This window comes from Moschus berezovskii, chromosome 25, assembly GCF_049115385.1.
Source record: "Moschus berezovskii isolate FMDL1 chromosome 25, NW_MosBer_1.0, whole genome shotgun sequence".
Classification (NCBI taxonomy): domain Eukaryota; kingdom Metazoa; phylum Chordata; class Mammalia; order Artiodactyla; family Moschidae; genus Moschus; species Moschus berezovskii.
The window spans coordinates 7,025,589-7,039,382 of record NC_142484.1 but is presented as its reverse complement, the minus strand read 5'-3'; the positions used below and the strand labels follow the sequence as shown (position 1 = coordinate 7,039,382).

Sequence of the window (13,794 nt, the reverse complement as noted above, 5' to 3'; positions counted from 1 at the left end):
GCATCTCCATATATTTGCTAAATGGTAGAATTAATTTGCATACCTGCCTCATTCCCAATGTAAGTGAGGTAACTTCTGATAAGAGCAAAGAAGATAAAATCTCAAAACAAAAATAGAGACTCAGGAATGTGAAAAGATAATTGAAAAGAAAATGTGAAGATCTGGAGCAAGAACATAAAGATGTAAATATCCAGGTCTATTATTAAGTAAAGCCCATAAGACACTCTGGGCTTCCCAGGTGGTGCTAGTGGTAAAAAACTCACGTGCCAGTGCAGAAGATGAAAGAGACACTAATTCGATCCCTGAGTCAGGAAGATTCCCTGAAGGAGGGCATCACCACCCACTCCAGAATTCTTGCCTGGAGAATCCCCATGGACAGAGGAGCCTGGGTGGCTACAGTCCATAGGGTCACAAAGAGTTGGACACGATTGAAGTGACGTAGCATGCACACACAAAGTATTCTATTATCTGCAGATCAAATTTGGCTTTGACCTTCCAGGGAGACAAAGCAAAAAGGGAGATGTAGTAACTCAATATCCCCCTTCCAGAGGTAACAAAGGGTACAAGTTCCTCAAGGGAAAGAATATTTTTCTGAGGCCAATTTCAGCCACATTTAAATAGCCAATGTCTGTAATGCACCTTTTATGTCTGGTCTTTGGAGTTGGGCCTAGGGAACAAGTGAGGTTGCCAAATTTAGTTCACTCGGTCAGCCTTGCCCTGACCTCTCAGTGCCTCTTGTCAGAGCTGATCACCCTCTCCTTTTTGAAACACTTACTTCACTTGGCTGGGAGCCCTCCTTCTCTGGGCTGACTTCCTGCCTACCAGCCTCTCTTGTCCGATGTCCATGGCTGTGTTTCCCTGTCTTCCCCTGATCTCTAACTGGTGGCGGGCCTAGGCTCAATCTCCAGAGCCTCTCCTCTTCTTGCCTCTCTCTGCCTCCGTGGCCCAAGTCCTCTTGTCCGTCTCCTGGAAACCAGTCCTTCTTTCCACCCTGGTCCTCCAGTCTAGTCTCTACACAGCAATCAGGGTGACTTTCCTGGTAGTCCAACACAGGGGGCCGGGGTTCAATCCCTGGGCAGGGAATTAGATTGTGCAACTAAAAGTCTGTATACCTCAACTAAAGATCCCATGTGCCATGGCCAAAGTCAAGATCTCATGTACCGAGACTAAGACCCGGGACAGTCAAATAAATTAAGTGCATTAAAATAAATAAAAATGTCAAAAATAAAACCCTGAGTCAGCTCCTCTCACCTCCTCTGCCACCTGTGTGCTCAGTCATGTCTGACTGTGACCCCATGAACTGCAGCCCGCCAGGCTCCTCTGTCCACGGAATATTCCAGGCAAGAATACTGGAGTGGGTTGCCATTTCTTTTCTAGTCCAGGGGATCTTCTCAACCCAGGGATCAAACCTGTGTCTCTTGCATCTCCCGCATCGGGAGGTGGATTCTTTACCACCAGCGGTACCGGAGAAGCCCATCACCTCTTCTCCCTGAGCAAACAAGATTCATGGGATATAATAAAAGCTAATTTTTCTTCCCAATGTCCCTCTGAAATCCATAAGGAACTCTGTCTCTTCCCCCAGATGAAGTCTTGACTTCCTGTGCCATGTTTCCTCAGAGTGCTGGCCATTCTGACCATGGCTCTGAAGTCTTTCGGAATTCTCCTGTACACTTGACCCACGGGCCTGCCACGATCTCAGGGAACCCATCTCAAATCCCCCAGACTTAGGATTTGAAAGCAGCCCCCAGCCCCAGCCCCAATCTCATCACAAAATTCCCTTTTTAGAATCCACCTTCCAACCCTTCAAAATCTTGAAGCAGACTAGGAGTTTTGTGTTGGCAAAATGGGTTCTTATATAACGATATCCTTTCACCCTTTCCATCATGTTTAGGGCAAATCCCAAGACCTTCCCACAGTCACTGGGCCCTACATGATCTGACCTCTGAGCCCCCACAGAAGTTTAAAATGTCAAAATATCAAAGAATATGACAAATAATTGTATGTCAGTAAAATAAAAACTTAACATAAAGGCCTTTTCAGAAAAAAATAGATCAATAACAAGTAAAGAAAATTATAATCTAAGACTCCAGTGCAAAAGAGTCCCAGTGGAAGGGGAACAGATGGTCCTTATCTTATACTAGTTGTTCCAGAAAACAGAGAATGAGAAGAGGCTGCCCACTTCCTCATATGACTCCCAAACCAGATAAGGACAGTATCAGAAAAGGAAAAGTGTAGAGCATTTCAATCTGAACCTGGAAGCTAAATTATGATCTACTAGAATAAAATATCGGAGAAGGCAATGGCACCCCACTCCAGTACTCTTGCCTGGAAAATCCCATGGCTGGAGCAGCCTAGTAGGCTGCAGTCCATGGGGTCGCACAGAGTTGGACACAACTGAGCGACTTCACTTTCACTTTTCACTTTTCACTTTCATGTATTGGAGAAGGAAATGGCAACCCACTCCAGTGTTCCTGCCTGGGGAATCCCAGGGGCGGGGGAGCCTGATGGGCTGCCGTCTATGGGGTCGCACAGAGTCGGACACGACTGAAGCGACTTAGCAGCAGCAGCAGCAGAATAAAATATAGGAGAAGGCCCCACCTCAGAGTAGGGTAAGGATTTAAGACATTCAAAATGCAGACCCTCATGCAAAACCTTTATGGATCTTACTACATCAAAATTAAGGCTTTCTCCAAATCGGGGTCACAGAGAATAGACTGGTGGTTGCCAAGGGGGAGGAGGGTGGGAGAGGGTTGGATTGGGAGTTTAGGATTAGCGGATGCAAACTGGTATGTATAGAATGGACAAGCAACAAGGTCCTGCTGTGTAGCACAGGGAACGTCCTGTGGTAACCATAACGGAAAAGAACATGAACGAGGATGGATATACACATGTAGAACTGAGTCACTCAGCTGTACAGCGGTAATCACCACATTGTAATTCAACGATACTTCAATTTAAAAAGATGAAAAAAATTAAGGATTTCTGTTCCACAAAAGCCCTCAGAGATAATATTGACAGACAGCTGGTTGCAATCTCGTGAATACAGAACTCTTGCACAAGTTAATGAAGAAAAGCCCAGAAGCATAATACGCGGCCATGAACAGAAACAAGCAGCTCACAGGATGAGCCCAGAGGCGAAAAAGTAATGAAGAGTGGGTCAAAGAAGTAATCAGCACAACTCAGTTAAAGTTACCATGAGGGGACTTCCCTGTCTGTCCAGTGGTCAAGGCTCCGTGCTCCCAGTGCAGGGGGTACAGGTTCAATCCTTGAAGAAAGGAAACATGTTAGTCACTTGGTTGTGTCTGACTCCTTGCGGCCCCATGGACTGTAGCCCTCCAGGCTCCTCTGTCCATGGGATTTCCCAGGCAAGAATACTGGAGTGAGCAGCCATTCCCTTCTCCAAGGGATCTTCCCAACCCAGGGATTGAACCCAGGTCTCTTGCATTGCAGGTGGATTCTTTACCATCTGAGCCACCAGGGAAGTCAATTCTTGGTGGGGGAATTACGATCCTGCGTGTGGCATGGCCAAAAGATTTTTTTATTTTTAATTATAATCAGATACCTTTTTTTTTTTTAAACCAGGATGCAGGGAGAGGGAGAGGGACGTGGCAGGTCTTCACAGGGTGTGAGGACCCTTTGGGACAGATGGTCCAGAGATTCCTTTGAGAGATGGAGAAACAGACTGAGCAAGGGCAGGGGGATTATAGCGGGTCCATAGGGAGTCCTGCTAAGGCAGGACTTGGCCTGGATCTCTGGACTCCCAGGCCTGGACTCTTCCTCAGCGTCCTGCCGAACTCTTCCCTCTGGAAGGAAGCTGGCCTTACATAGAGCCTTCCTGGTCTGCTTTTGCCAGAGCCCTTGAGACAGGCTGAGGACTGGTTGCCATAGAGATGGTGGGCCAGGCAGTTCCAAGGTTGGCAGACGGGGGTGGGGGATGGGGCAAGACACCAATATGCTAAACGCCCACCAACAGTTGGTCAGGACTTCTTCTGGGAGACCTGGGCAAGACACACAGCAGCAGGCTCCGGGGACCGCCACAGGTCTGCTCAAGCTTCTCTCAAGCACCCCCCACGCTGAGCAGGTGAGAGGGGGCCCCGCGGGGGGACCGCCAACTGCCCAGAGGCAGGCTGGCTCTCTGGGCTGGGAGGTTAAGGCTGAAGGAGGCCACAAGATTGGGGCCGAGGCCCAGGAGAGAGTCAGGGAGGTCTGAGACAGGCAGGGACGTGGGGTGAAGGGGAGGATGACGCCCGGTTATGACTCCCAGGCTTCTGATGGAGCAGTTTTGGCAAATTGGGAGGATTTGGGTTTCAGGAAAAATAGTGAGCTTTTCCCTCCTTGGCTTTGGCAAGGCCAGAGCCCTGTGGGGCACTGAGAAGATCTGTCCAGGGCCCAGAGGTAGCCCAGGGCAATGGGGGCAAATCTGGGCTCTAGGACAGTCCACCCATTAGGTCCTGGCTCTGCTTCCCAGCTGTGTGACTTTAGTCAAGTGACTTCACCTCTCTGGGCCTCAGTGTTCTCATCTGCATGATGTGGGTGAGAGTAAGCAAGGACCTCATAGGATCCTTGTGTGTGTGTGTGTGTGTGTGCACACGAGTGTGAGTTCAATGGCTCAGTCAAGTTCGACTCTCTGTGGCCCCATGGACTGTAGCCTGCCAGGCTGCTCTGTCCGTGGAATTTTCCAGGCAGTCATACTGGAGCAGGTTGCCATTTCCTTCTCCAGGGCATCTTCCTGACCTGGGGATCGAACCCACAACTCTTGCGTCTCCTGCCTTGGCAGGTAGATTCTTGATGACTAGAGCCACCTGGGAAGCCCCACAGGGTTCTTGGGAAGGAAGGTTAAGTGAGTTAATGCAACAAAGTCCTGGGCGTGCAGCAGGTGCTCAGTGAAAAGCACTGTTGCTTTTTAAGATTTACTTACTTATTCGTGGTTGCTCTGGGTCTTTGTTGCTGCAGGTGGACTTTCTCCAGTTGCAGTGAGCGGGGGCTGCTCTTCCTTGTGGCGCTCGGGCTTCTTATTGCAGCGGCTTCTCTTGTTGCGCAGCACAGGTGCTCAGGCTCCAGCAGTTGCGGCTCACGGGCTCCAGAGTGCAGGCTCCTTAGTTGTGGTCCACAGGCACAGTGGCTCTGCAGCATGTGGGATGTTCCCGGACCAGGGATCAAACCCGGGTTCCCTGCATTGGCAAGCGGATTCTTAACCACTAGACTGCCAGGGAAACCCACTGTTGCTATTTTAATATTAATAATTCAGGTCGTGATCTGTCAGATACAGGGGTAACAAGGGCCCAGAAGGGCCAGCCGGGGTGCACAGGACTGTCCCCTGGGTGAGTGGCTCAGAGCTAGGCCTCCTCTCCTACCTTCGCCCAGAGGAGTCTTGGGAGCGGTGATGGTGTTATCCATGCCCAGAAGCAGAGGTCTCGGAGTGCGGGGCAGACACCAAAGAAGGACCGGAGGCTCAGAGGCTGGAACAAGAAAGGGCAGAGCTCTGCGGAAGCTGAGGAGTAAGTGGCTGTGGAGGGCCGGGAGGGATGCGGGGGCCAGGCCCCGCTGGGGGCCTGCGTCTGGGCCCTGACCCCTGCCCCCTGCCCTCTCCCTCCTCAGTCTCATCCCCCCTCCTCCTCGGAAACCTTCCTTCCCCTTCCAGTGGGCCTGGGAGAGCTTCACCACAGATGGCCGGGCCCTGCATCAGCCGAGCTGTGTCTCGGCCCTTGGCCACCAGGACCTGCCCTTGCCCCCGGTGGTCCATCACCACAAGTCCCGGCACAAGTCCACGGCCACCCTCCCGGAGGCCCACAGCTTCTGCTGGAAGACAGAGAGGCCGAACCTGGAGAGGAGACAGCAGCTCAGGGCCCGCAGCTGCACCTCCATCCCTCCGGGCAGGGGGACGAGCCAGGAGTGGGAGCCGCCGGAGGAGGGAGGCCTGCAGTCGCCCAGGAAGTCCTCCAGGTCTGGGTCAGAGCCCGAGGAGTCTGAGCTGGAAGGCCCGTTGGCCGAGGAGGCCAAGAGGGGTCTGATTCCAGGGGAACTGCCCCAGCTTCCCAGGAGGGGATTGATCTTGGAGGAGGAGCAGTTTTCAGAGGCCACAGAGGAGGCTGAGGATGGGGAACACCGGGCCCCCCGGAGAAGGAGGACCAGTTCTCGAAGAAAGGGGCGGAATTCTGGTGAGGAGGCCTGGGACGAGAGTGAAGTGCGGTGCCTGGGGGGCGTTTCCAGCTCCACCAACCTCCGAGGACCACAGAGGAGGAAGCCGCAGGCCAAGGAGCTAGAGGAGCTAGAGGGGCCGTGGGACCTGGAGAAGCTGCAGAGGCAGCTACAGCAGGAGTTGGACTGTGGTGAGTCCTGGGGCTCAAAGCCCAGGTTCCCCACAAGGTCACACAGCATGGAGAGGGGCCGGAGCCGGCGACCTGGGCCAGGCGTTCAGACACAGCCAGGTTGGGCTCCAGGTGTGGGGAGGGTTTGCCCAAGGGGACAGGAGGGACAACAGTCCCTGACTTGTCCCTCTGTGGACAGGCCCTGAGAAACAACCCTGGAAGTCTTTGCGGGCTGCTGTTCAGGCCTCCAACTGGAGCAGGAAGGCCCACACCTTGGGAGATGATGAGGCTTTTCTTTTTGCAAACTTCCCTAACCGCACCTTCCACAAACGACAGGAGGCCACCAGGTGAGGTGGAGAAGAAGGAGGGTGGGAGCAAAGCACAGGGACTAGAGAAGGAGCTAGTTCTCCAAGAGACACCCATTCATTCATCCTCTCATTTATCCCTTCATTTACCATTCATTAGTCTTTCTGACCATCCAGTCATCCGTCCATCCATCCATCCATCCCCTTGGCCAACTGTTTATTGACATAAGCCACTTTTCACTCACTTCTACCCATTCATTAATCTATTAGCTAAGTGATTAATGCAACATACATTGGGTATCTGCTCACGGGTACTCAGGATATAAAGATAAAAAGACTTGGTTTTGGTTTCATCCCTAAGAAGCTCAAAGTCAGCTGGAAAAGGAGACAGATGGGGAAAACAGGGACAATGGCAGAAGAGTTAGATCATTACTATCCTTGGGTCTTGAACAAGAGACAGTGGGAGCAGGAGGGAAGAATGGGGTGGGGGCTGCTGGCAATATCTAGGTGAAGGCTTGAACCAGGTGGTCATGTGAGTGAAGAGAGAAGGATTTATCTGAAAGGATATTTGGAGGCTGGCTTAGTGGGCCTTGGTGACCAGTTAGAAGTGTGGGGTGAGATCCATTCAACATTCTGATAGCACCCTTTGAGTCTCCCCCTGTCATCCCTGCTTGAGATCTTCCCATGCTTCCCAGTGCCCCAAGGACAAAGCCCAGATCCCTTGGGAAGGTGCCGGGCTATCTGTATTCCTTTGCACAATGTGAAGGCTCCTCCAGGAAGTTGCCAGATCTTTTTGATAACAGCCCCCATCTGGTGCCCTAACGGTCTGGCACAGGGTTGGTGCTCAATAAACCTGTGCTGAGTGTATGTTTGCATCGACCCCTCTGTTTGTCTACCTGTCCATCTTTCTATCTGACCATGATTCATGTTCTTACTGGAAGGACTGATGTTGAATATGAAACTCCAATATTCTGGCCACTTGATGTAAAGAACCAATTCATTGGAAAAGACCCTGATGCTAGGAAAGATTGAAGGCAAAAGGAGAAATGGGCAGCAGAGGATGAGATAGTTAGATGGTGGTGTCACTTCTCAATGGATGTGAATTTGCAAAAAATCCAAAGATAGTGAAGGACAGAAGAGACTGGTGTGCTGCAGTCCAAAGGGTCACAAACAGTCAGACACAACTCAGGGGGTGAATGACAACAATTATGCATGAACTCACCCATACTGAGTTTCCGTCTACGTTAGGCACTGTTCTATGTGCTGGGGATACTTTGGCGGTGAAGAGGACAGACAAGGAATCCTGCTCTCATGAGGCTTACATTCTACTTGGAAAGAAGGATAATCAATAAAGAAATGAACAAAACGTAGAGCTAGAGATGGAAAATCTCTGGGAGGTAGATTTGGTGCTGAGGTCTCACTTTCTCTGAACTTTGAGCAAAGACCTGATTGGCAAGAGGACCTGGTCATCACACCTGGGGGAAGGGTGTTCCGGGTGGACTAGGTATTGTCTATTCAACCATCCACACCATCCATCCATTACACCCACAGATCCTATCACCATTTCTTTCTCTTTCCCATTCATTCATCTGTCTGTCCCTCAAACCAACAGGCATTCCTCTAGCTCCTACTAGATATGGGGGTGAGAGAAAGATCTGGGTCCTTCTGTCAAGAAGAGCTGTTTTGCAAGGGGAAGGTGAGGTCATGGGTGTGTGTGCCAAGCTCCACACGGCTGAGGACGGTCAGAGCTAGGGCACACCACTGGCTGGAATAGGCAGGAGGCTTCCATGAAGAGCTGAGAAAGGCCTGAGCTGGGCCCAAGGGCTGAGCTCCCAGAGGCAGCCCCCATCTGATTCAACTTCCAAGACAAGCCCCATTCCCTAGACCCCTGGCTCTCTGGGCTGTGGAAATCTCACCTTCTAGGTCCCTGTAGGCCCCTACCTGCCCCTGGGCCTCCATGAGGCTCCTGTTCCCTGCCGACTTCTCCCACCCCTCTGCTTTTCCTCTCCCCGCCACCCAAGAAACCTGCTGCGGGCCTGGGAGCGGCAGCAGCGGGAGGAGCGGCAGCAGGCTGAGGTGCGGCGGGCCCGGGAGCAGCGAGTACAGCATCAGGTGGCTCGCTGCCTGGCAGCCTACGCGCCCAGAGGGAGCCGGGGGCCGGGGGCTGCCCAGCGCAAGCTGGAGGAGCTGAGGTAGGAAGCCCAGGGTTGTGGGGGTCCTGGAGGGGAGAGCACAGGGGGGTGGTGCTAAGTGTCAGATGGAAGGACCAAGGAGACCCCCCATCACCCCACCCTCTGGGCTGAGCCCCCAGGACCATCCTCCCTGCCAAGTAGGCAGGTCGGGCCACTTTCCAGATGAGGACACTGAGGCCCAGGAGGTAAAGGGGCTGGGACAAGGTCACCCTGTTATTTATTTATTTTTTGGCTTCGCCTTGTGGTATGTGGGATTGAACCCAGGTCCCTGCAGTGGAAGCATGGAGCCCTAACTATTGGACAGCCAGGGAATTCCCAAGGTCACCTGGTTAATAATAGCCATCCCAAAAGCTGTCAAAGGTTCAAGTTGGAATTGTTCTACATGCATCATCACACTTTCAAATCTTGTTTTCTGATTTCAGATGCCAGGTGTGCATACTATAAGAATTCATGTATTACAGAGATAGTTTGTGGAGAATGTAAATAGTGCCTATGATCTGATTCCTGGAGACAGCCGTTGTTCGTGGTCAGGGGCAGAGTCATCCGTTTCATTTTCTTCCTATGCTTTGATCATAAAAAAGCAAATTAAGATTTAAAAGCAACTCTTTTTTAGACTCATAAGAATAGGTATTATCACCACTCCCATAATTGTACAGATGAAGGAAGCTCCGAGAGCTTAAATAATTTGTCAAAAGTCACAGGTGAGCAGCAGTGCTGGGATTCCAACCCAGGCAGCCATTCGGCCACCATGAAGGGCTCAAATGCCCAGTCTCCAGATACAGTATACCAGGATCTTCCCCTCAAAGCCCAAGCTGGTACCAGATAACTCAAAGAAATATGATCACTGATGCCACTGACACTGAGCACTTCTAGGGTGCAGCTGGCACCAAGGCAGCCCTTCCATCTGGGGAGAAGCACTAGGTCAAGGGGAGTCAGGTACTGCCGAGAGACCAGGGGGTTCCTTTCTTGCGATGGGGCTACTGAGGATCCAGTGGGGCTCCGGTCACCTATTCTTTGAGGCTCAGCCATATCACCCCCAACTTTGCCAATGAGGATTCCTTGATCAGTGATCCAGGAGATGCCTCTTCCCAGCTGGACTTCAAGTTCACTTTTTTTTTTTTTTTCCCACAAGGCAGGAAGCGGAAGGCTCTGACTCCAATGGCAGGTGTCAGTGAGAGGAGTGTTCTAAACACAATCCTTCCATTTTCTACTTGGGAACAGATATTTCCCATGGGGGTGTCTCAGTGCTTCCAGCCCTTGACCTTAGCTCTGTGCTGCATGCAAGATTCTGCTCATCCTAGGAGGGAGGGCACAAAAGGCATTGCCCTGTGGCGGGGAGGCTCCAAACCTTCCTTTTATTCTGAGATAATAGACAGGGCGAAAACGCACTGACAGGACTTCCTTTCTTGCTTAGAGCTCCAAGACATGGGCTTCCTCTCAATTCTAACAGAAATAGCCTCAAGAACCACGCAGGAAAAATGAACGCAACATCACAGGCAAGACAGAGCTATAGCTCAGGCTTCTCCCACCCCTACTCCTTGAAACTGTTGTAAAATCCCCCCTTGAATGACGAAGACTCTTCTTTGCAGTGACGTCTGCTCCTGGTCATGGTTTTCAAGTCCATCTTTTTCTTGAATGGAGCAAGTGTCTTTACCTGGCACGTAGCCAAGGGTCCTGGCCCAGCAAGCCAGCGTGCTTTTCCCTGGGGCCCAGCACATTTGCTGGAGGTTCCCAGCAGAGGCTCAGCGTCTTGGGTGCCTCTCCCCTCCTGTCCTGTCTCTGAGTGCTGCCGCCACAACCCTCAGCCTCTCTCGCGTGCTCAGCAGAAGGATGCCTGGTCCCACGTGTGATGTGGTCAGAGGACCCTTGTCACGGCCAGGACTCACAGCTTGTAGAGCCGACAGATTTCTGACAAGTGCACAAACTGGGTATTCGTAAATGGGACAGCGCTTCTCCAGTGGGATCCGGATCTTTCTGGGACGTGTCCTTTCACTTGCAGTTTGTTGTTGTTTTCCAGTCGCTAAGTCGTGTCTGACTATTTGCAACCTCATGGACTGCAGCACGCCAGGCTCCTTTGTCCTTCACCATCTTCCGGAGTTTGCTCAAACTTCTATCCATTGAGTGGGTGATGCCATCCAACCATCTCATCCTCTGTCGTTCCCTCCTCCTCCTGCCCTCCATCTTCCCCAACATCAGGGTCTTTTCCAGTGAGTCGGCTCTTCGCATCAGGTGGCCAAACTATTGGAGTTTCAGCTTCAGCATCAGTCCTTCCAGTGAATATTCAGGGTGGATTTCCTTGAGGAGTGACGGGTTTCATCTCCTTGCAGTCCAAGGGACTCTCAAGAGTCTTCTCCAGCACCACAGTTCAAAAGCATCAAGTCTTCATTTGCAATACATTTCTTTAGTTCCACTGTCCCATTTTCTAAACTATAAGCTTACAAGAAGCACAGACATTGCTGGCAAGCTTGTCCCATACTGGCTATAGTACAGAGAAGAAAACTGAACCCAGGGTCCAGAGTGTGATCTTGCCCAAAGCCACAGCCAACAGTCACAGCTTCTCCTCACAGGCAGAGAGGGTGCAGTGGTGGACGCGGGGAAGGCAGGGCTGTGCACGCACACGTCCAGTTGCTCAGAAGCCAGTGCTGGCCCCTCTTCCTCGTGGATGGCTGGAAGGATGGGCGAGCCTGGCACAGTCTGCAGACCCAGGCTCCGTGCTCAGTCCCTCACTTCCCAACCGTGCAACCTCAAGTCCCTCAACCCTCCTGAGCCTCAGGCGTGTCATGGACAAAGTGGTGGCAGATGATTCTCACTCCATTCACATCAGGGGGAAGCCCAGCCAAAGACGGAAATGAAATGACTTTGTAAAGCTAAGGGCGGGAGGACAAACAGGAAGTCCTTAGTGAGGGCTCATGAATGGGGATGGCGCGAGTCCACGGTTAGCTGCCCAGAGGCCCGTCTCCCCTCAGGCGCCAGGAGCGACAGCGCTTTGTTCAGTACCAGGCGGAGCTGCAAGGCATTCAGCACCGGGTGGAGGCCCGGCCCTACCTGTTCCAGCAGGCCATGCAGGTAAGGCCGGCACCTGGGCAGGCGTGTGGGCTCCCCAAGAGCAGAGCTTCTCACTGGCCGAGAGGGCAGGGAGATGAGGCGGGAGGGGCCCCCTCAGTGTGGACCCTTGAAAAGCCCTAGGACCCCCTCAGTAATCAGAGTCTCACTGTGTCCTCGGGGCAGCCCAGGTGAGAGAGGGGACCCCTCTGCTTTCTCCTCAGGCCAATGCCCGGCTCAACGTGACCAGGCGCTTCTCCCAGGTGCTGTCGGCACTGGGACTGGATGAGGAGCAGCTGCTAGCCCAGGCGGGCAAAGGGGACATGGAGGGCACCCCCAGGAAGCATAGGTGAGGCCCAGCTGTGGGGAGAAAGGGCATGGTCACCAGCACCCTGCCCCACGGGGTCTCACTCAGCTGTCACCCCACCCAGGGGAAAGGCTAAGGGGCCTCCCCCGGCAGCCACATGGGTCCACCCTGAATTTAGACTTCCATCCTGCCCTGTCCACTCCCTGGCCAGGAGGACTCAGTCTAGCTTTCGCAGTCAGCAGGGCCGTCCTTGGGTCCTGTCCTCCATGTCACCTGAGGAAGGCAGGGCCAAGGTTATTTCCCCACAGAACGCTGACACTTTAGAACACTTGGTGCAGAGCAGAGGTTATCAGGCTTGGGTGGCGGGGATAGTCCCCCGCTCAGGGTCTCAGAGTATAGGAGCCACATTTGAAACCACCAACATTGGTGACGAAGGCCTTGCCCCTCCTACAGCCCAGTCTCCTTGGTTATGGGGGTGGGGAGTTGCAGAGCCCAGTGGTCTCCATCTGTGTCTTCTTCTTCAAGGAGCCACAGGTCAGTGGGGGCGAGAATGGAGCCCTCTTCTCAGAGCCCCCCCAAGATGGAACCCACTGGCAGCCAGTCTGACCAGCACTTCGCCCCAAATCCAGACCAAGAGCTGAGTCCCTGAGAGAAAAATTAAATGCTTTGTGGAAAATACTGTGTGGGATTTCTGGCGGTGGTGGGAAGTGGCTGTGGGCTGGGAATAGGCGGTGGCAGGTGGGTATGCAGCACGCTTGGCTTGTGCTCACATCCCCCAGGAACTCTGGCTGTTCCGGCGGCCCCCGCCCAGCACACACGGCTCTGTCTCTGCCCAGAGGAGTGAGTGGGGCATCTCCCAAGAGCAACAGCTGCAACTCCTACAAGTGCTAGGTCCTGGAAATTCAAGAGTGAACAGGACAGAATGCCTTCCGCCTTTGGGAACGCCCAGTCCTGTGGGGGAGGGGGCGGGCCTTTAAAAGGGCGCATAATTACACCCTAACAGATGGGCTGGCAGATTGAGCAACTGGGAAGTGGGGGTGTCAGGAGGAATTGTGTGAACTGAGCTTTTACACTTAAGTAACTGCAAGTTACAGTCTCCTCAAAGGAAAAGAAAAAGAAAAGCTCATACACACACAGACGTGCCAAATTTTGCATTCAATTTCAGGGGGTTTACAGATACACAGAAGCTCAACTCGACCTCCGGGGCAGTCACAGAGCTCAGGTTAAAAAACCCAATCCAAGGAGAGTGGCAAGGAAGCGGCGGCAGACAATACTAGTTGCAGGGGTTGGAAGGAAGCTGCACTGTGGAGCTGGGGGTATCGGGAGGAGAACATGCTATGTCATTTAACACCTGATGGTGCCACGACCCCATTCAGTACACTAGGAGGACGCCTACTGGACAGGGGCGCTGCCCAGGGAGAGTCCATGAGTCAGTGAACATCCGCAATTGAGGGTGTGAAAGCAGAGGGAAGCCGGGAAGGGGCTTCCAGCTCTGACGATCCTGGCTTGGATGGTCCCAAGGTCCCATTCTGGGATAATATCTTCCCCAGACTCAGTCGCGAACCTTGAGGCGCGCACGCGCAGTCGGCCGGCCGGGTCTAAGGCCGCTACCCCAGCTCTGCTGGCTGCGACTGCGCAGT

General features: G+C 52.8%; 1 protein-coding gene across 3 annotated transcripts; it reads left to right on the top strand.

Moving 5' to 3' along the window:
* Positions 1-3,934: 3,934 nt before the first annotated feature.
* On the top strand, positions 3,935-12,830 carry TSGA10IP (testis specific 10 interacting protein). Of its 3 annotated transcripts, none has more exons than XM_055414944.2 (8): positions 3,935-4,081; positions 5,365-5,498; positions 5,599-6,329; positions 6,508-6,655; positions 8,635-8,805; positions 11,772-11,871; positions 12,072-12,196; positions 12,680-12,830. In XM_055414944.2, the coding sequence occupies exons 1-8, from the start codon at positions 3,935-3,937 to the stop codon at positions 12,801-12,803; spliced, it is 1,680 nt and encodes a 559-aa protein (XP_055270919.2). In that variant the 3' UTR covers positions 12,804-12,830. The 3 variants fall into 3 exon arrangements, with proteins under 3 accessions (XP_055270919.2, XP_088688356.1, XP_088688357.1); XM_088832230.1 differs by having other exon boundaries at positions 12,012-12,196; XM_088832231.1 differs by lacking the exons at positions 5,365-5,498; positions 5,599-6,329 and having other exon boundaries at positions 6,552-6,655; positions 12,012-12,196.
* The last annotated feature ends 964 nt before the right edge of the window (positions 12,831-13,794 follow it).